General features: G+C 43.0%; 1 protein-coding gene and 1 non-coding gene across 4 annotated transcripts in view; both read left to right on the forward strand.

The window, feature by feature from the left end:
* The window catches only part of KPNA6 (karyopherin subunit alpha 6), a 53,380-nt gene extending 31,165 nt beyond the window's left edge, over window positions 1-22,215 (forward strand). For all 3 annotated transcript variants that reach the window (XM_065930289.1, XM_065930291.1, XM_065930290.1), the window contains exons 2-14: window positions 3,192-3,325; window positions 4,178-4,270; window positions 6,453-6,552; window positions 7,692-7,786; window positions 8,777-8,908; window positions 9,869-9,957; window positions 10,771-10,870; window positions 11,189-11,352; window positions 11,521-11,599; window positions 13,340-13,465; window positions 13,781-13,908; window positions 14,889-15,067; window positions 17,081-22,215. In XM_065930289.1, the coding sequence (XP_065786361.1) occupies window positions 3,192-3,325; window positions 4,178-4,270; window positions 6,453-6,552; window positions 7,692-7,786; window positions 8,777-8,908; window positions 9,869-9,957; window positions 10,771-10,870; window positions 11,189-11,352; window positions 11,521-11,599; window positions 13,340-13,465; window positions 13,781-13,908; window positions 14,889-15,067; window positions 17,081-17,268 (1,607 nt within the window). In that variant the 3' untranslated portion in view covers window positions 17,269-22,215. The remainder of the gene's footprint in view (window positions 1-3,191; window positions 3,326-4,177; window positions 4,271-6,452; window positions 6,553-7,691; window positions 7,787-8,776; window positions 8,909-9,868; window positions 9,958-10,770; window positions 10,871-11,188; window positions 11,353-11,520; window positions 11,600-13,339; window positions 13,466-13,780; window positions 13,909-14,888; window positions 15,068-17,080) is intronic.
* Window positions 1,319-1,466, forward strand: LOC136165864 (small nucleolar RNA SNORA79). Its single transcript, XR_010662828.1, has one exon. It is a non-coding gene; the product is annotated as a small nucleolar RNA SNORA79 (small nucleolar RNA).
* Window positions 22,216-22,523: the final 308 nt, after the last annotated feature.

Genomic DNA, 22,523 nt, shown 5'->3' on the forward strand with positions numbered 1-22,523 from the left:
CTGAGCTCTCATTGCCAAAGGCCTGGATTTGATTCCTAGTCAGGGAACTTAAATCCTAGAAGCTGTATATTGCAGCCAAAAAAAAAAAAAATTTTTTTTTTAATATCACTTATAAAACCACTTAGACCTGGCGTTTTCTTTGTAGAAATATTCTTTAGTGCTGATTCAGTATATTTAATGGTTATAAGGCTAGTTAGATATTCTGAGTCACTTTTAGCAAGTTACACTATTCTAGGAATTTGTCTTTTAAAGCAAGTTAGCATAAAGTTGTTCATATTCCCTTTTTTAAAAATCTTTTTAGTTACCTGTAGTTATTTTTTTTTTCATTTCTAAAATTTGTGCCCTCTTTTGTTCCTGAGAGATCTAACCAGAGACTTGACTATTTTTAGTCTTTTGAAAGATCCAAGTTTTGCCCTTGTTGATTCTCTCTACTGTATGATTTCTCTCTCCTTTCTACTTTTTTTCCCCTAACCTGTGTATGTAAGTCATTAATGTTCAGATTTTATGTTAGCTTCCTAAGGCTTATATACAGTTAGTTAAATTTCAGGCAAATGAATCACTGGCGTGTAAAGGGCAAGCCTTAAAACTTTCAGAAGACATGACAGGGTATCTTTCTGACCTTGGGAGCATTAAAGGATTTATTAAACAAGACACACAGAAAGAGCTAAGTATTAAAGCAAAACTTACATTATAGTTAAGAACTTGTTAAAGAACTCCATAAAGTGAAAATTGAAAAAAGTGAAAAGATACTAGAAAATATTTGTAATACAAATAATCAACAAATAGTTAATAACTAGAATATCTTAAGAACTATAAATCAATAAGAAAAGGACAAGTAATTCAATGGAAAAATATTTGATGTACCATAAACAGACATTTTTCACAGAAAGGGAAACATGGCTAATTAACATAAAATCTAATAACCCTATTAAGTAAATGCAAATCTTTATCCTAGTGCAGTACATTATATGCAGTAGATTGGCAATAGTGACAGTTCTGAGTAATAGGATAAGTATCAGTGGGAGCTCGTTGTGTATTCCTAAGCTAATATGAATTGGCATCACTTTGGAAAGCAACATGGTACTTATCTGATGACGTAAGACTTGATGGTAACACCTGAAACTGTTAAAATTTCTTTAAGAAGACACAGGAAAAAAGACCTTAGTCTTGGCAATGATTTTTTCGGGGGGTGGAGGGTGATATAACACCAAAGCACAAGCAGCAAAAGCAGAAATAAACAAATAGGACCCATAAACTAGAAAGCTTAAACTAGAAAATGTAAAAGCTTCTGCACAGTCCAAAAAAAAAGGTCAGCATTTGATGGCTGCTTCTCTCACTGCTTAGAGCCTTAAGTAGTGGGATTTTAGCTTGTCATTTATCTAGGCTAACTTATTGTCACTCAGGGCATCATGGGGATCTGGTGGCTATCTGTTAGTGCCTTCTGATTTTTGCAGAGTCAAACAAAAAGAGAGAAATGGTCAACAAAATGAAAAGGCAACCTGTGGGAGAAAATATTTCCTAACTATACATCTGACAAGGGATTAATATCCAAAATATATAAGGTACTTGGTGATGCCATATGACCATCTCCAAATCAACCACCACTGAACCAATGGACATGAGTTTGAGCAAACTCCAAGAAATAGTGAAGGACAGGGAAGTCTGGTGTGCTGCAGTCCGTGGGGTCACTCTTTGTCAGACACAACTGAGAAACTCCATAGCAACAACAACATAAGGGACTCTTACAACTCAATAGCAAACAAACACAAATATTGCAAATAAAAATGGGCAAAGGACCTGAATACACACTTTTCCAAAGCAAACATATAAATGGCCAACAAGTTCATGAAAAAGATGCTTAACATCACTAGTCATTGGGGAAATGCAAATGATGATGTGTTTATACAGTGAAATAATATAACATAGGAAAAATTAATGAGATAAGGCTTCATTCAATAACATGGGTAAATCTTAGAAATCCAGTGGAGGGGGTATAATTCTCAGTAGACTGAACACAGTATGATGCAGTATTTAGGGGTGTACATATATGTGGTTCATAAAAATGAAAGCAAAGATAATGACAATTCATAATATCAGTTTTCTTTTGGCTGGAGTTGAAATGATAGGGAGAAACCTTACTACTAGATTCAGGTATATTAATCTAGTTCTTGGATTTAGTGGTGAGTTGACAGATGCTCATTGTATTATTTTGCTTGGTAACTTAACATGTTTCATCTTTTTTGTATGTAGCAAGTATTACAGAATAAAATTTTAAATGTCTTTGAAAAATAGAAGGGTGACCATATGAGTTACTTAAAAAAAAATACATGGTATTCCACTGAATTGGGTACACTGTATTTTACCTTGCTAGGTTAAATATATTTGCACTTATTTAGCAAGTCATATAACTTTTCTCGTGTTATGGAAGTGATCATAGCTTGTGAGCATTTACCATATGCCTAGTGTTGTTCTCAGTAGTTGTTCAATTACTGAGTTGTGTCCAAATCTTTTGTGGCCCCATGGACTGTAGCCAGCTAGGCTCCTCTGTCTGTGGGATCTTCCAGGGAAGAATACTGAAATAGGTTGCCATTTCCTTCTTAGTCTAAGTAGTACTTCACATATGTTAAGCTATACAATCCTTCTAACAACTCTGTGTTTTAAAAGATGAGCTCCTGAGGCACAGAGGTTAAAAAAAAACTTACTGAAGGTTGCACAGCTAACAAGTAGAGTCAGTGTTGGGACTTCCCTGGTGGTCCAGTGACTAAAGACTTCATGCTCCCAGGGCAGGGGGCCCGGGTTCTATCCCTGATCAGGGACCTAGATCCCACATGCTGCAGCTAAGACCTGGGGCAGCCAAATAAGTAAACAAATTTAAAAAAGGAAGAGCTGGTATTTGAATCCATACAATCTGCCTCCAGGGCCTACGCCTTTTAACTACTAAGCTTGTATCAATTGCTATAACAGCACTTATTTAATGAACTTGTTACGATTAAAGGAAACTGTGTTGTTGTTATGGGGTGGTAATAGAGATCTGGGGGGGGCGGGGGGCAGTTATTGAGATTATCAGGCTTCGCTGGGAAGCTGTGATTCCCCCTGAGTGGGGGAGGGTGGGTGGGGAAAGAAGCCAGTGAGCAGAAAATGCTGTCCTTTAAGAGCCTTTGCCAGTGTGTGTGTATCTTCCCTTCTTCCAGAGACCATGGCGAGCCCAGGGAAAGACAATTATCGAATGAAGAGTTACAAGAACAATGCCCTAAACCCTGAGGAAATGAGGCGAAGAAGAGAGGAAGAGGGCATTCAGCTCCGGAAGCAGAAACGGGAGCAACAAGTGCGTTAACCTGAGTGTTCTCAAATGTGCTCTTTAGGGAGGTGGTTCAGCCACCATGGTTGGCCTCCACCTTACATTCTCACTTTCCCCTTGGGAAGGTAGCTTAGCTCTGTGGGCCACTCACCCAGTTTCATTTGTTGTGAAGAAATGTTGGAAGCTTTGAGAAAGAGCTGTCCCTTATTCCTTTTCCATAATTTCGTACAATTTGGGTCATTTTAATTGTCTTCAATATAACTTTCTAGCGCTAACCCCTTGTTTTTACTCAGTAGTCACTGTTAGGTCTGGCTTCCAAGGCCCAGTCTCAAAACTGGCCTTTTAAGAAGTTTGTCAACCATTCTGGGCTGCCTTCTTTTTCCTGAGTCCATTCTTTGTAAGTCTCTCTAGAACTGAGACTGTGTTTATGCTTCATCATCTGCACTCTGCCATGCATCACCGGCAAATCGGTTCCTTGCCCAGGTCTGGATGCTAACCTGCTTTTGCCCACCCTTATTTCTCTTCTTTGAAGCCTTTTTTATATATGTGTATAAGGGCATATATATATGTGTGTGTGTGTGTATAGGGTATATATAGGGTGTGTGTATATATATATATATATTATATATATGTATATTTGTGCCCTTTTATACAAAGGGCACAGAAATTTTAAAAGATTTGCTTATAAAAATGTTCTCCAAAAATATAAACAATAGATGTAACATAGAAAGTAAAGCCCTTGAATATCTTTCCATATCAATAGATCAAGTTTGGCATTTTCTCATACACTAGCATTTCCTTGACAGTCATGCCGTAATTTAACATAAGATCATTCTTTGTTCCTTGTTTCTGTACCCCATTTCTTCTCTTTCCTTTCAGCTTTTTAAACGGAGAAATGTGGAGCTGATCAATGAAGAAGCCGCCATGTTCGATAGTCTTCTCATGGACTCCTATGTGAGCTCTACCACTGGGGTAAGACCCTTGCACGTGCTTCAGGCAAGCTTGAGAAGTACTTGCTTCTACAGAACAGAAATTGAGCAGTTCATATCATCTAGTAGCTTTATCAACAATCATGCTAATCTCTCTATTCCATGGGCCCTTTTGTATTAGGCTAGTGCGAATGTAATTATGGTTTCAGATCATGAATTTTAAATCATTGTAGCTAGGCTCAAACACATCTTTATTAATCAAAACAAGAGCCATTACAATCAATTCATTTTTGCCAACAAGAAATAAGTTTTTTTTCCCTGTAGCATAAAAATCTGTGCTTCAGGATTCAGCAAACTCTTAGAAAGCATTCTCTGCTTCCTGCTGGTTGTGGAAGCATTTTCCCTAGGAAAAGAGATGCCTGAAGAAGTGGTAGTCAGTGAGAGGTCAGGTGAACATGGCAGATGAGGCAAAACTTCGTAACTCAATTAGTTCACCTTTTGAAGCATTAGTTGTACAACATTCAGTCAGGCATTGTCATGGAGAAGAATTGGGCCGTTTTGTTGACCAGTCCCTGCTGCAGGCATTGTAGTTTTCAGTGCATCTCATCTATTTGCTGAGCATACTTCTCAGGTGTCACGGTTTCACCTGGATTCAGAAAGCTATAGTTGATAAGACAGGTAACAGACCATCAAACAGTGACCACAATCCTTTTTTGGTGTAAGTTGGCTTTGGGAAATGCTTTGGAAGCTTATTCACGGTCCAGCCACCGATCTGGTCATCACCAGTTGAAAATCCACTTTTTGTCGCACATCACAATCCAATGAAGAAATGATTCATTGTTGTTGCGTATAATAAGAGATGACACTTCCAAACAACGATCCTTTTTATTTGAGGCACCCACTTACTGTGTTTTTTCACCTTTCCAATTTGCTTCAAATGCCAGATGACCATAAAGTGGTCAACATTGAGTTCTTCACCAACTTCTCATGTAGTTAGATTTAGGAGAATAAGTTTCAATGATCCTCTTGATTGGTGTTGTCAACTTCCGATGGCTGGCCACTGTGCTCCTTATCTTCAAGGTTCTCGTTTCCTTTGCAAATATTCTTTAAAAAAAAAAATCAGGCATTTATAAACAAGAAAGCATACATTAATTACATAAAAATAGTTTTCAAATAGTAGAGTCGGTCATCTTATTGTCATTAACAGCAATAAAGGAGAGAAGGCGATGGTGATGTGGACGCTTCTGGCGGGTACCAGGATGCAGAACTTCTTGAACCCACTGCACTGTACATTCATTAGCAGTTCCTGGGCCAAATGCGTTGTTGATGTTACAAGTTGTCTCCACCACTTTACGACCCATTTTGAACTCGAATAGGAAAATCGCTCAAATTTGCTTTTTGCCTAACATCATTTCTCTAGTCTAAAATAAATATAAAATAAACAGCAAGTAATAAAATGGGAGCTGATGATGGACAGGGAGGCCTGGCCTGCTGCGGTCCATGGGGTCGCAAAGAGTTGGACATGACTGAGCGACTGAACTGAACTGAATAAGTCATTAGCAAAAAAACAAAGTGATAAATGCACATTAAAGTGATGTATAACATAACCACGTTTATTTAAGAATGTATTCCAATATCAGGCAGCAAAGTTCAACAGTGCAAAACAGTAATCATTTTGCACCAACCTAATACCCAGTCATCTTAAAGAGTCAACAGGGATTTGTCTCTGGTGAAAACATCAGAGGAAACATTTAAGAGGAGCTTTCAGTTGCCTCAGAGGTTAAGAATCACTTCTAAATGTTCCAACTTGAAGCAGCTATGGATTAAACATCTGAGCCTGCTGTTGTGCCTTCCTCTTGCCCTCAAGTCTTTTTTTCTTTTGCTGGGTCTTCATTGCTACGTGCAAACTTTTCTCTAGTGACAGCTACTCTCTGGTTGGGGTACAAGAACGTCTCATTTCAGTAGCTTCTCTTGTTACAGTGTTTGGGCTCTAGGAGCACAAGCTCAGTAGGTATGGCATATGGGCTTAATTACTCCTCTGCATGTGGGCTCTTCCCAGACCAGGGGCTGAACCCATGTCTCCTGCACTGACAGGCAGATTCTCAACCACTGGACCACCAGGGAAGCCCCGCCCTCAAATCTTTAGAAAGCAGGATGCCAAACAGGATTATGGGCTTATATCTGGGTGTTGGTTTGCAAAATCATGAACCTGTTTTATGTCCTAGGAGAGTGTGATCACAAGAGAGATGGTGGAGATGCTCTTTTCTGATGATCCTGACCTGCAGTTAGCAACCACACAGAAATTCCGGAAACTGCTCTCCAAAGGTACAAAGCCTAGACTTCCCCAGAGAGGCCCTGCATGACTTAGCCTCGTTTCCTCTCACTGACCTCATCAGCTACTATGCTTCACTCATTCTGCTCTAGCCCCGCTGGCTGTGGCATCCTTGGACAAGCCAGACACATTCTTACCTTTGCATGGGCTATTCCTTCTGCTTGATACCCTTTAGTTGCAGATATCTGTGTAACAGGGCTTCCCTGGTGGCTCAGTGGTAAAGAGTCCATCTGCCAATGCAGGAGAAGCGGTTCGATCGCTGGGTCGGGAAGATCCCCTGGAGAAGGAAATAGCAACCCACTCTAGTATTCTTCTAGCCTGGAAAATCCCATAGACAGAGGAGCCTGGCAGGCTACATTCCATGGGGTTGCAAAAGAGTCAGACACGATTCAGCAACTAAAGAAGAACAGTCTGTGTGACGCTGCTTCATTTCTGTGGTTAGCGCCTACCTTTCTCAGCCAAGCCTACCCTGACACCCTACCTAAAATTGCAGCTCCCCCACCCCCTGCTGCATTTTTAATCTCCTTACCTTGCCCTGTTTTATTTCCTATTATACTTATTACCTTCAAACATAACAGTATTTCTTCTCACTAGGATATAAGCTCCTTGAGGACAGAGACTTTTGGTTTTGTTCACTGTTGTATTCTTGGTACCCAGAACCACGTCTGGAACACATTTTTTTGCTCAGTAAAAATTTGACGTATGATGGGGAAAATATTTTCTTTTCTCCCAAGGACTTTTGTCCTTTAACCTTGGGAGGACTTTTCTTCCTCCCAAGAAAAGAATGCTGATCTTAGAAGGGAAGTGTTTAGACTAGCGTTGCACCTACTTTGGTAATCTCTCCCTAACTTTCTTGCTTGCTTAGGTAAGTAGGGTTATTTACTTGCTTAGATTTAGAAAGCCAAAGGTGAGCATACTTAAATTGGGATTGGCTTTACTTTTTTGATTCTCAACCATTTGATACAGTTCAAAAATGACCTGCTGTTGTTAAAACTACCTCACCAGAAGGAAGCTTGGGAGTGTTTATAAGGATGGTCAGGAGTATTTAGGAAGGATGGTGGACTGAACCCAGTGAATGCATCAGCCAACCCTTCTGACTTTTTCTCCTGTCTTTCCTTTGTCCCTCTCCCAGAGCCCAGTCCTCCAATAGACGAAGTTATCAACACTCCAGGAGTGGTGGATCGGTTTGTGGAGTTTCTGAAGAGAAATGAGAATTGTACATTACAGGTGAGGCCCAGGGTGGTGAGGTGGCAGATGAACGCCCTTTTGCCAAGAAAATGCTATGGCATGCTTCTGCAGACACATCTCTGAAGATGAAACATTTGAGGAGATGCTGTATCCTCAGAGGGCTTGGCCTCAAGTAAGAGAGCCACAAATTCTTCCCTAAAACAGTCTCAAAGGAAAGGTAGCAGAATATGACAGATTCATTATTCAGAGGTTGTAATATAGAATATATATATATATGTGTGTGTGTATGTATATATACATATACATACTTAAAACATTCTAGTCCATTTCTAAATCTGGAGTGAAGCACCTTGCTTCTCTGGGTCTCTCTTCTCACAAATGAGTAATGGGCCAGTCTACTAGAACTTATTAAAACTTGGCTGAAAGGATCCTTGAGAGACCCATCTCACTTTTATCCTGGTTTCAGAAATGAATAAAGTGAAGTTCAGGAAATAAAACATGGCTTACCACAACCCACTCCAGTATTATTGTCTGAGAAATCCCCATGGACAGAGGATCCTGGCAGGCTTCAGTCTATGGGGTTGCAGAAATGTCGGACATGACTTAGTGACTCAACACCACCACCAACTGAGGTGGCGGGGGAGTAGTAAAGATTTGGTGTTGCTCCCAGGTTTCACTCCTCTTCATGAGTCTTCTTTCATTCTTTCTCCTTCTCCTAACTTTTTCGGCCTCTCTTCCTCTCTGCCTCTAGGAAAAACAAAAACAAAGCCCGGCTTGCCCAGGGACTCCAGGGGGCTGTAATAGTGCAGGACTAGACCCGGGACCTGGGAAGCCTATGTCTGTCTTCCCATTATGTCACTGCCAGTAATTCTTCCTCTCATTTCAGGGAGAAGAGGGAAAGGCTTGTGTGGTGGTGGTTGTTTTTTTCCCAAGTCAGGGGCAGGAGACTTAACTGTCCTGAGCCAGCTGGTAGGCAAGGCTGCTCTGTCTGGAATGACCTCTCAGTCATGACTTTAATCTCACTTTCAGTTTGAAGCTGCCTGGGCTCTAACAAACATTGCCTCTGGAACCTCTCAGCAGACCAAAATTGTCATTGAAGCAGGGGCCGTCCCCATTTTTATAGAGCTGCTTAACTCAGACTTTGAGGATGTACAGGAACAGGTAATACCCAAATTTGACTTAATTCTTGATGATGTCAGTGGTATAATAAAAAATGTGTTTTGTCTTTATCCCCAGTTAAGAGGCTAAGAGCAAAGAGCTCCTAAAAACCTTGGGATTTTCTTAGTGATTTTTTTCTGTTATCCCTAAAGAGCACCTGAGTGTGTGCTAATGAGATGACTCAGGGTGGGATCCTAGATAACTTCAGGAAGGGAGGACTAATCATCAGAAAGACCAAATTAGGGATTAGAGAATAGGAACTTTCAGCCCCACTCCACCCCCACTCTTCCCACCCCTCCTCCCCAACCTCCCTAGGAATGTTAGAGGGGGTAAAAATTGGGTTATAAAAAAATCTTGAAAAGAACGTCTGGGTTGGTGAACACTCACTGTACTGGGAAGGTGACATGCCCAGAGAAAATTGATGTAGAAGAAAACTCCACATGCCGGGTGTCAGAGGTGGCGCTGGGATAAAGACACCACAGTACCCATTTCTTAACATCTGTGGATCATAAAAACCCTGCTTCCATTTCTTCCGCTGGAGTTTTACTGGTTGACTAGAAGTGGAGTGGTCCTGGGGATTTTTCCTCTATTGATACATATAGGGTTGGTCCTATGAGGCTACAAGAATGCAAGTTTCCCATCGTTTTCTCCTTTTATGAGAGATGAGGAGGTGAGGATGAGGAGGTTTTGGTTTGGCTTCTCTGGTTGCAATACAGTGGCAGCCTGCTTTCCCCCCCCACCCCACCCCCCAAACGCAGGAATTCTCAGAGGAAAAGTCCTCATAGAGCAAGCACTCAATAAGGATGTCAACAAGGAGGGGACCTGAGCTTACTTGGTGTGTCTCAGACCTTGATGGCATGTTCGTCCTGGTCACTGCCGTGTGTCACTCTGTAGTTGTGAGTATAAAGTACTCACAGAAGCCGGTAGGTTCTGTGGGTGACAGTTCCATCCTCCCTTTTTTAGGCAGTCTGGGCACTGGGAAACATAGCTGGAGACAGCTCCGTTTGCCGAGATTACGTGTTGAACTGTTCCATCCTCAATCCTTTGTTAACGTGAGTAATTGCTGTCATCTGCACCTGGGGCATCTCTAGGGCAACCATGTAGCAGATCTTTGGGGGACAGTTTACCTTAAGTTGATGAGCATATCCCAAAATGCTAGAAGTGCATTCTGATTGACAGGGTGAAAGGTTATCTTTTGAGAGAAGATTGTGCAGCTGGCCTGTGTCTTGTACTTCTCGCTTCAGAGCACTGTAGAATCTCCTGTTCGTCTTACTTGGCTCACTGCTGAGCCAGAGGAGAGAGGAAGGAGTAGCCCATCTGGAAAAACCTAACTTTCTCTGCAAAGTGCATTGATTTTCTATGAGTTTATGCATAGGTACATTGGAGAGCTCTGTTGTAAACCACAGATCTAAGACCCCATGCAGGGTTATATGGATTCTCCCATCCCTTCCTCCATGCCCTTAAAGTAGAGCTACATCTAAACCAAAGCAGAGGGAGGAGTTTTTCTTCAGAAGTCACAACCTCGTGAGCTACTATTAGAACTCTTTGTGGGCCTGTCACAGAAAGTCAATCCGTACTGCACAGCTAAAGCCCTCACACTAAAACTTCATTTAGCATGCTTATTCAGGGTCCAGCTCTCTGTCCTTATTCACTATGGGCTTACCAACCACAGATGGTCCTAATCCCCTATGAAGATGTAGGTTGGCCTCCTGGACCAAACTAACTCCCTTAAATTATGGGTAGGGAAAGACAGTGAGGCAGCTAGAGTCGTAGGGGTCTGGTTGGGCATGCTCCTGGGGTTCATACACAACAGCTCTATGCAGAGGGCATCATTGCTCAGGATCTGGCTTTTCTGTCTCCTTCAGACTCCTTACCAAGTCCACACGACTGACGATGACCCGGAACGCAGTCTGGGCCCTGTCAAACCTCTGCCGAGGGAAGAACCCACCCCCAGAGTTTGCAAAGGTAAGAGAGCTTCTTACCAGTTCCTGAGTAATAGCAGGTTCCTTCATATGGAGGAATTTTGACATGGGAGTTTTCAAGTCTTTGGGGAACCCTTGGAGTCTCGACCCATGGGAAACTGAAAGAGGCAGTCATCAGTGAAGTAGGTGATCTCCTGTGCCGGGGTGGTAAAGTGAAAATGGGGGCCTGATGACTTAATGTAGTAGAAATCTCTGGGTCTTAGACTTACTCAGTAGAGGAGGGCTTGGACATGTTAGGCTTAGTGGTAGAGCTGATGTAACCCTGTCCCCCTATGAATCCCTCTCTCTCTGCTTCTAATAGGTCTCCCCCTGTTTGCCTGTGCTGTCTCGCCTACTCTTCAGCAGCGACTCAGACTTGCTGGCAGATGCTTGCTGGGCCCTCTCTTATCTATCTGATGGCCCCAATGAGAAGATCCAGGCAGTCATAGACTCTGGAGTCTGCCGAAGATTGGTCGAGCTCCTCATGTGAGTGATCCCAGTTAGAAAGGGTACAGATTCCAAGCTGAGAACTGCAGTTGGCAGTCTGCTGCCCTGAGCAAAGGTCTGGACCCATGAGTGCTACAGGCCTTGGTGGTCAGCAGAGCTGAAAGCTTGGTGCTGGCCCTTTACTGACCAGATCGCCCTCCTCTGTAGGCACAACGATAACAAAGTGGCTTCTCCTGCTCTGAGAGCTGTGGGTAATATCGTCACCGGGGATGACATCCAGACCCAGGTAAGGAGAAAGAGGAGAGCTGTCTGTGGACAAAATCCTTTCCTTCCATAGACTTTAGTCCTGGTGGGAGGCAGTGTGATCTAGGAGAGAAAGCATAGACTTGAAGGAAAAATTCCAACTCTGCCACTTTCTGTATGATTTATGGGCAATTTGGTTGCCTTCATTTTTTATATAAATTGGAAGCAAGTCATTATCCATTGGGTGCTATTGAACAAAAAACTAAATGGAAATACTTGACTTACTACCTGGGACATTGTAAAGTAATTGTTAACAGCTTTTCTGTTACGGTACCTTTGAAACACTAAAATCTATGGACCCTCACCCCTGCTTCCTAACTAAACCTCTAGGATCCCGTGGTTAATCTCATGTCAGTCCTCTGGTAGTAATGCCTCCATAGAGGGCGCAGTATGCAAGGTTTCTCTAAACACAGCTGCAGAGCTGGTTAATCTTTGAATCTTCAGTAGTCTGCATAATTCTGTGGGATTCTTAACAAATATCAAAATGAGGTGAGCAATCTCACTCAAGCCCACACTCACTGTCTAGGTCATTCTTATTTTGTGTGTGTGAGCACGCCTTGTAAACAAGTATTCATAACTTAAAATATCCTGTTTTTAAGTATAGTTCAGTGCCATTAAGTGCATTTACATTGTTATTTAACTATCGTGACCATCCATCTCCACAACTTTTGCATCATTCGGAATTGAAACTGTGTGCTCTTTAAATAACTTCCCATTTCCCCCTCCCCTCATCCCCTGGTAACTACTACATTACTTTCTGTCTCTTGGGAGTTTGACTTCTCTAGGAACCTCACATAAGCCAAACCATATATATTTGTTCTTTTGTTTCAACTTATTTTACTTAGCATGTTTTCAAACATATTTTAGTATGTCACACCTTCATTCCTTTCGGTGGCTGAATAATATTCCTTGGTACACATGTGCCACATTTGGTTTATTCATTCATCTGTTGATAGTCATTTGGGTTGCTTGCACCTTTTGGCTAGTGTGAGTAATGTTGCATCGAATATTGGCATACAAATCTCTGTTTGAGTCCCTGTTTGCAGTTCTTTGGGATATATACCTAGAGGTGGAATTACTAGGTCATGGGGTAATTTTATGTTAAAAATTTTGAGGAACCACCATACTGTTTAGCACAATGGCTATACCATTTTACATTCCCACCAGATATGTACCAGGTTCCAATTTCTCCACATCTTTACCAACAATTATATTGCCTGGATTTTTAAAGAATAGCTATCCTAGAGACTTCCCTGGGGTCTGGGGGTTAAGAACCCACCTTCTAATGCAGGGGACTTGGGTTCGATCCCTGGTTGGGGAACTAAGATCCCACATGCTGTGGGGCAACTAAGCCTGCACGTCACAGTGAAGACCCAGCCCAGCCAGAAAAATAGAATAACTGTCCTAAGGAGTATGAAGTTGTGTCTCACTGAGGTTTTGATTTGCATTTCCTTAATGATTAATGGTGTCTGGCATCTTTTGATGTGCTTTATGGCCCCCTGCCTATTTTCTTTGGAGAAATGCTTATTTACATCCTTTGCCCATTTTAATTCTGAATATTCATCTTTATCAGATATATGATTTGAATATACTTTATCCCATTCTGTGACTTGTGTAATTCACTCTGTTGAAAGATGTCTTTCAGTGCACAAAAGTTTTAAATTTTGATTAAGTCCAGTTTATCTTAATTTGCCTTTTGTTGCCTATACTTTTGATGTTCTAGGTCATTCTTAACTGTTCAGCCCTCCCTTGCCTCCTCCACCTCCTGAGCAGCTCCAAGGAGTCAATCCGAAAGGAAGCTTGTTGGACCATTTCAAATATCACTGCTGGCAACAGGGCTCAGATACAGGTAGAACAAGCAGTTGGGAGGTTGGGGAGCGGTGGTAGAAAGGCCTGGGATCATGAGACTTTGTGGGATATTGCCTTCTAGACGAAAAAACTTCTCTTTTGAAATTGGGATCAATGTATGCTATTGGTCAAAGATTCTGTGGAGCAGAAGCCAGTTTCTTCTGCACCACCTTACGTATATGGGAAGGACAAAGGAGAACTTTGAGGAAGGGGAGTGTGTCTAAATCTTAGCTGATTTGTGTTCTAGATTTGCTTATTCTCCTTGAAGTGACTTTTTTCCCCCATATCCCACCCCCGAACCCCCAATTCTTCTCAGGCTGTCATAGATGCAAACATCTTCCCTGTATTGATTGAAATTCTTCAGAAAGCAGAGTTCCGTACAAGGAAAGAGGCAGCCTGGGCCATCACCAATGCCACATCAGGAGGAACCCCTGAACAAATCAGGTACCATAGTCCTTCGCATTGAGTGATATGTGTATTCTACCTCTCAGCTTATGTTACATATGATCTCTAAATTGCCTTTGCTGGGATAGGTCTGCCCCTGTTCATAGGGTTTAACTGATAAGCTGATAGAGTGTAGCCTCTTTTCCCTCCTAGAGAATGGACACTTAAGACACAAACATTCGTCTCTCCTCTGCCTCTTTCTACCCACAAGAGAATTTAAATCTATATAATTCACAATTACTCATACAAATGAAAGGGCACCATGTGATGGCTCATTCAGAGCAGTTTCCTATTTACTTGGGTAAATAGGAAATAAGTAAATAGGAAAGCTATTTTGTGTGAAGATGCTCTTTGATTCTGCTTTCCATTATGAACTTGAGTTGGAGTGGTGGGAATTAGAGAAGTGCCTTGCCTTCAGCTTATAGCTTAGGAAGGGGGAGTATATTCAGCATATTATAAAACCTTAGGAGAAAAGGATAGCCATTGAGTTAATTAAGCTTTTGAGGATACAGGGTTGTGAATGGCATTTTGGACAGGAAAAAGCGTAAGTAAAAGTACAAAAATCAGAAACCTAGAGACCTTTACATGTTTGACTGGAATGTAGTATTCTTGGAAGGGAATAATGTGAGATGAAGCTAACTGAAAAGGCTTAGGAGCCTGATTGTATTGAGAGTAGAGCTTGGACTGTGAAAATTTTAAGCAGGGAAATGATGTTTCAGAGTAGATAGTACTGCTCTAGGGACACATTAGAGACCAGGAGGAGGAATCTGTGGCAGCCTTCTACATGGAAATGAACTAAACCAGTAGTATTGAGGGGGTGAAGAGACTGAGATAAAGCCTGTGTGTTTATGAGGGCTCAGGCAGAGTGAATTGCTGAGAGCATTGATGTGTGTGAAGGAGACCCAGGGACCCCAGAGCACCAGTCTGGCACCCCCCTTTTCTTCTCTTGATTTAGAACTTACCTGGTCTCTGCCCTTCAGGTACCTGGTCTCCCTGGGCTGCATCAAACCCCTGTGCGACCTGCTGACTGTGATGGATTCAAAGATCGTGCAGGTGGCCCTCAATGGACTGGAGAACATCCTTCGGCTTGGAGAGCAAGAGGGCAAGCGCAGCGGCTCGGGGGTCAACCCCTACTGCGGCCTCATCGAGGAAGCCTACGGTATGTGCCCTCCCCATAAACTCATGTCTGCCGTAAGTAGAATTCAGAACCATAAGTTCTAGTTCAGAACCTCTGAAGTAGTATATGTATGTGAGAGTTTGTGGTCACCATTGAATGCAGAGTTTTGTCCCACAAGTTCCATTTCTTCTGAGGAGCAAGAGATCTGTTCTCTTTCTGATAGGCTGTACCCGGTAAGTAGGTTATGATACAGACGCAAAAATAAAGCTCCAGAATTGATAATAGGATAAGGAGCTGAAAGACATGTTTTCAGCTGAGTTTCTAGCAAGTTCCTTTCTTTTGTTTTTCCATTATAAACACGGTTATTACAAGATATTAGGTTAAGTTCTCTGTGCTGTGCAGGAGGCCCTTGTTGTTCATCTATTTTGTTAATAGTAGTTTGTGTCTAAGGCTTCCCAGGTGGCACAGTGGTAAAGAATCCTCCTGCCAACACAAGAGATGCGGGTTTGATCCCTGGATCATAAAGAGCCCCTGGAGGAGGAAATGGCAACCCACTCCAGTATTCTTGCCTGGAAAATTCTGTGGACAGAGGAGTATATTAAAAGAGTGGGATGCAACTGAGCAACTCACACTCGCGCACGCGCGCGTGTGCACACACACACACACACATACAAACACAGTTTGTATCTGCTAATCCCAAACTCATAATTATCCCTCTCCACCTTTCCCCCTTTGTTAACCATATCTGCTAATCCCAAACTCATAATTATCCCTCTCCACCTTTCCCCCTTTGTTAGCCATAAGTTTGTGTTCTATGTCTGTGAGTCTCTTTTTGTTTTATAAATAAGTTCGCTTCTATTGGTTTTTTTTAGATTCCCCATGTGATATCATATGATAATTGTCTTTGTCTGATTTACTTTACTTAGTATGATTATGTCTGGGTCCATCCATGTTGCTGCAAATGGCATTATTTTATTCTTACTTGTGGCTGAGTAATTTTCCACTGTAAATGTACACCACGTCTTCTTGACCCATTCATCTGTTGATGGACACTCCGGTTGCTTCCATGTCTTGGCCATAGTAAATAGTGCTGCTATGAACATTGGGGTGTATATATCTTTTCAAAGTAGTTTTCTTCAGATATATGCCCAGGAGTGGGATCACTGAATCATATGATAGATCTATTTTTAGTTTTTCAAGGAACCTCCATAGTGACTATACCAGTTTACATTCCCACCAACAGTACAGGAGGGTTCCCTTTTCTCCACACCCTCTCCAGCATTTAGTATTTGTAGACTTTTGGTTTGTTTTTGGTTTTTTATTTGTCATACCTTTTGGCTTGCGGGATTTTAGTTCCCTGACCAGGGACTGAACTCAAGGCAATGGTAGTGAAACCGCTCAGTCTTAACCATTGGACTTCCAGGTAATTCCCTTGTAGACTTTTTGATGATGGCTATTCTGACTGGTGTGAAGTGATATCCTCATTATAGTTTTGATTTCCATTTCCCTAATAATTAGTGATGTTGAGCATCTTACTCATGTGCCTCTTGGCCACGTATATGTCTTTGGAGAAATATCTCTGTAAGTCTTCTGCTCATTTTTTGTTTGGGTTAGGTTTTTTGTTGTTCTTATTGAGCTATGTGAGCTGTTAATATGTTTTAGAAATTAAGCGCTTGTCAGTTGTATCAGTTGCAAATATTTTCTTCCATTCTACAGGTTATCTTTTTGCTTTGTCTATGGTTTCCTTGGCAAGTTCTGTTAGGGGTACTGGATTGACTCACTGCTCATCTGCAAGAGATTCGAAATGGTTAATAATTCGTCCAGGTTAAACCACCGATTAATAACTGACATTTTAGTTGTTTTCCTTTGGGGTTATGTAATTTTAAGTAAAGATCTCAGCTCTCCTCTTTCAGATCAAAGAGAGACCTGATCATATTACTTGTGTTTATAAATGCTAATATACCTCAGGGAAGGAAAAATACATTCATGTTTTATGGACCCATAGTAAAACACTCCAAGTTCATTCTTCTTCCTGCTTCCTTCTTGCCACCATAGGCTTGGATAAAATTGAGTTCCTCCAGAGCCATGAGAACCAGGAGATCTACCAGAAGGCCTTTGACCTCATCGAGCACTACTTTGGCGTAGAAGATGATGATAGCAGCCTGGCTCCCCAAGTGGATGAGACGCAACAGCAGTTCATCTTCCAGCAGCCTGAGGCCCCCATGGAGGGCTTCCAGCTATAATGTCTGCCTCCAGGGAGGGGAGGCGATGGGAAGCACCACCAACCAGCGGAAAAGCAGCCCTCTGGTGGGCGGGAAACCAGCCCCCCCACCGTCAGCCACCACACACCTCTGCTGCCCTGGAAACTGTGCTCTTGACCTGCTCCGACCCCTTCCCTGGAGGGAGCACCCTCTGGACAGACAGAACCATCTGAGGCTCACGTTTGGGTTTTGTGACAAGAAGGGGACGTGTTGGGTTTTTCTTCCTTACACTATATTTTGGCTGCACATATGTCTTTAACCCAGGAGCCCAGGGGTAGACAAAGGAGGACTGAGGTAACCAATTTTGCACCTTTTTATTTTTATTTTTTTCTTCTTTAGTGGTGACTTCCTTCCCTATTATCTTCCTTCATCCTTCCCAGTCCTCTGCCCTGATCTGTGTAACTCTTATCTTGGGTACTTGAGCAGATGGAATATTCCAGAGGTGGGGGGGTGGGAAGGGAGGGGAGAAATCCAGAACAAAGTGTTCTTGCTCTGACAGAATATTAATCTTGTATGCTTGGATTGAGTTATTTAATTTTTTCTTTTGCACATTTTTTCTTGTATTAAGATTGCTCTTTCCCAGAGCCATGAGTTCCTGGTATTAGGAAACCCAGCTGCCAGCATTGTCTGGGACTAGAGACTGAGGGGGAGGTCACCATGAGACAAAAGGCCCCTCCCTCCCTCTGACCCCTTGCCCAGACCTCTTTAGTTTGGGAGATCCCCTTCACTCTCCTGGGGCATGTACACCAGTGGGAGTGAGCGAGGAGGAGCACAGGCCTTGAGACAGGGCTTCCCATGTGTCGCTACTGATCCTATGTTTCCTACCCACCTTCCAGTGGTGCGACCTGACTTCATTTGTTTACTTGAAAATTCCCCTCAGAGTAGAAATGAACCTCTGAGGTAGCTGTATTTTCTCCTAAGCACGCGACAGAGGGCTGTGGTCCTTGCTTTCTCCTGAGGAGAAAGTCCTTGCTCCGGTGACCCATAAGTTGCAGAGGAGGTTGGAGTGAGAGTGTCATGTATTGGGATAGCCAGGGGATCCTTGCCTTTGGCCTTTCTTCTTCTTCCTCTTCCATAGATGGATCATGTATATTTTACTTCCAAAGGAGAGAATGTCAAAAAGTTCTGTATTTTTTTATATGCTATATATTAGGTAGGTCAATCTTAATTGGTCTCAAGAGGAAGAACTGTTTCTAACTTCTGTAAGTAGGATACCGTGAGGAAGACCAAAAAGAGATATGGAAGCTCTTTTGCTCAGGAAGCCTGACCTTGATCCGTCTCTCTGCTTGGGTTCCGGGCCACCACCTGGACAAACCCTTAGCTCTGGAGCCTTTATATCGCAGGTCAACCTGGTCTGATTGTCCCAGTAGCTAAAGGGGGCAAGGGCTCCAGGGCCTGGTGAAGTCTACCACTCTAGTCCTTACTGCTGAACATCCTGCTCGCATCAGGAAACCAAGACAGCAGTCTGCCTCCTCAGATTCAGTCTCAAATGCCCTTGTCCACGTAAGTTATCACAGGTGGCTGCCTTTCTTACTACAGAAATACAGCAGCCTCAGGACTTTTTTGAGAGTGACTGATATCTTCCTGGATTGGGAACCCTGTACATGGTTTGGATATTGCCCTTCCTGTGACACTTAGAATCCCAATGCCTTGCCGTTCCCCTCACTGGCTTGCCTGTGTGTGTCAACGGATTATACAGTAATGAAGTAAAGCCCAGCTGATGGGGTGAGTGGAGGAAGCTGTTGGCTAGGTGTAGGCCAGTGGTGGGGCTGAAGGCACACACTGCCCTGTCGCTGTTTTCCCCACAGAGATCAGTTAGAGATGCCCTTGTCCAAGCTGTATTTTCCCTTCCCCAGAAACAGTGCCATTCTTGCTCCCATTCCTGCATCTCCCACCTCTGGCTCAGGTGAAATCTGTGTCACTCTGCTTACAGATAAAAGGTTCAGGTCCTTTTGCCCATTGGTTTTGAATCTGTCCTCTTTTTCAAGTATTGAGATCCAACTCCAGAGGCATTTTCTGAGAAAGAAAAATGGTTGTTGATTAGTGGTTATCACTGAAAAGTGATACCAGTGCCATACCACCTGAGTGAGTCAGATGCTACTTTCAGTTTGGGCATGATAATTACCAAGCCCCACTCTCCCTGGTAGGCAAGGGGCAGGACCCTTTTCACTTGGCCTGCTGACTCCATTACTCCTACAGTTCAAAAGAAAGTCACCCCCCACCCCTTGACCTTGTCCAACAGCCAGAGCATTTGAGTAAGTACTACTACTTATATCTCTAGCAATAGTTAAGTCCCTGACATTGGGGCCAAATTCTTACACATCTGTGTGAGACGTACACATCCTGCCTTCCCCAACTGTTGCTACTTTTGCTTCAGATCTTGGCCATGTACTAAATAGAAGACTCTTCTGATTATCAGTTACTGCTTGAAGGCTGCTTTCTCCAAGGACTCCAAAGGCTGAAGTGTCTCCCGGGGCACAGGAGGACATATTTCTCATCAGATAAACATGGCCTCTAGGAGCTTTCCTTTGTTTAGTGTCTTCCTCAGACTATGTTTTCCCATTATATTCCTCTGACCCCCCCTTTTAGTTAACAGGTGAAGTTCTTCCAGCCCCCCGAGATGGTAACATCATCTTTTGTGTCCCCCTCTCCTTTGTTCATCTTGGGAAGCAAAATATTGTTTCTTTATAGCCCAGGCTTGACAGCTGCTCTTCGTGGACAGCCCCCATATGGACTGCAGACCCTGGCCCAGGTGAAGGCAGTGCTTTCTGACAGATTTCTGAATGGATGTTACAGGGATAGAGGGGCTCCCCAGCCTGCTGTAGGGAATAGCCTGAGAAGACGTGTATTTGAAAGGTTAATGTTTTCGCACATGGTTATTTGCATTTTAAGATCTCTGGTGGGTTGGTGATGTTCAGGTGTGGATTAAGGGGACAAGGAACCGTTTTCTTAGCTAAAGTGTTCAAGTACTGTTTTGAACAGCTATTCGTGTTTGCCAGCCCTTCTGGACATCCCACACCCACCCATCTTCACTAGTATTAACAGGACCTCTGGTCTTAGAAGACTGAGCTATCCCCAGTGACTGGCTGGCCTTGGTATTGGCTGCAACCTTGTTAGAACTACACAGGTTCCATCCTCACCGGGCCAGCCTGGTTACTTCAGGCAGTGGGTACAGAGGACCCTCCCACGGAACAGATGTAGAAGACTTCAGCTTTCAGGGACCCTTTGTGTTCCCCTTCACCTAGAACCCCTAGATCTACTCCATTCTCTTTTCCCTTGGAAGACTTTCCAACAGCCCTGTTTTTTAAAGCTGAACTACACAGATTATAGCTGCTACCATGCTTAGTCAGGGAAGAGCAAAAGGCTCTCAGGCACTGACTTCCCATTTCCCTCAAGCCAGACCAGTTTAATCTGAAAACTCTAGCAGAATAAACTGGACTTCCATTTTCTCATGTCTGCCTGCCTTCCCCCTACACTCTATAATAGACTTACCTATTTCTAGCAAAATAGAAGGGAAGGAGATGAATGCCTATCAATACTTCCTCCTCCCACACACCCGCTTCTTTGAAGGCCTCTCAGCTCATTTGTTCAGGCCACGTCTCTCCTCCCCAAGACTCACTTGGTTTGGTGTCCATCATCTTGAATATTCCTCAGTAGATACATCATTTGGGCTTCGGTTCTGGATTCTCAGTTGAAGGCAGGGAGCCAGATTCTGCAGGTCTCTGCAGGCACTACAGGGACCCACAGGGTGCTGGCCGGGGGCCTCCTTGGCAGGCTGGGGAGGGGTGCAAGGCTCAGGGCACGAACCATAGGAAAGGCTGACAACCATAGGAAAGGCTAGCAACATCTTCCAGGTAGGACTATCCTAGAAACAAGTACATGTGAGACTTGAGAAACTGCTCAGAGTAGGTTTCTTCCACAGCTGTTTTAGGATTGCACGTTTTAGACCAATCTTGTCCAGTATTTTTTCTGTCTCAACTTTTGTATTTTTTTGTTAAGCCAGCAAGCTGAGAATTGGGCCCTGCGGGGATCCATGTAGTAGGCAATAGCTGTTCTTTGGCCAAGGCCTTCATAAAGGATTCAGTCATCCCATTGACTGTTCCCTAGCCCCACCCCCAGATGAAGACCATGGTAAGGGAAGAATTTTGAGGTCAGTACAAACCAAATAAGTCTGTAAATGAAAGCTGTTAGTTTTCCTCTGAGAGGGCATTTTGCATCAGGCCTGGGCTATGTTCAGAAGCAAACCTGGCTATGAGTGAGAAGAAGCACCATTAGATTTTGGACCTAGAACACCCCAGGAAGAAGGCTTGTGTAGTGTGTTTGGGCCCACCTTATTATTTCTGGGCCAGCCTGACTGCTGCTGTGCACATTAGCACATACCTGATCCCCTCTGCTAAACTCAAGCCCTGCATCCCTACCGAGGTCAGATGTTCAGCCTCTGGGTTTGGGAAGAGAAAACTGCCATGGTGACAATCCTCAAGCCTTGGAGTTGGGTATTGGCTCTTTCAGCCAGTTTTTGTGGGAATTGCCGTTGGTTGGACCACTAAGGAAGCAAATAAGGTGTGAGGTCCCAGTGACCCAAGACAGAGCAGATGTCCCTCAAAAACATCTTGGGTTCCCAGCTACAGACCCTTGGAAGGTGAATCAAACCTGTTTCCTCACTGGTTTTTCCCTCCAAATTTATTTTGCTTTTAAGAACTATAAACTCTAGCTATTGTTTTTCATGTTCTCAGGGCCCCTGGGTAGACAGACAAAGCTTGATGATTTCAGAGCAGATATAGGCCAAGAAACCATGGCATTGAGTGTGCTGAGTCCAGACAAATGATATTTATATACACATCCAAATTTGAAGAGAAAATGTATTTCTTTAGGTTTCAAACACTGTACTAGATATAAAGCAAAAATAAAAACCTGTTGCAAAGTTCTAAACCGTGTTCTTTGGAGTGATCCTAGACTGGATTTCTTGGAAGTCAATGAAGTGAAGATGTTTCAATTTGTGGCCTAACAAATGGAATTAAGAATTGTAACAGCCTGCTTCTGCTACAAAGTATTTTTGAAATCAGCTTTATTGAAATATAACTGACATACAGTAAATGGCACATATTTAAAATGAACAATTTGTTAAGTGTTGATAAATCTACATCCATGAAACCATCACCACAATCAAGATAGTGAGCATACTTACCACCACATGCCCCTTGGGAATCTCTCCTTTCTGCCTAAAGTTCAGCAGCCAC

This window comes from Muntiacus reevesi, chromosome 3 (genome assembly GCF_963930625.1).
Source record: "Muntiacus reevesi chromosome 3, mMunRee1.1, whole genome shotgun sequence".
In the NCBI taxonomy this organism is placed as follows: Eukaryota; Metazoa; Chordata; class Mammalia; order Artiodactyla; family Cervidae; genus Muntiacus; species Muntiacus reevesi.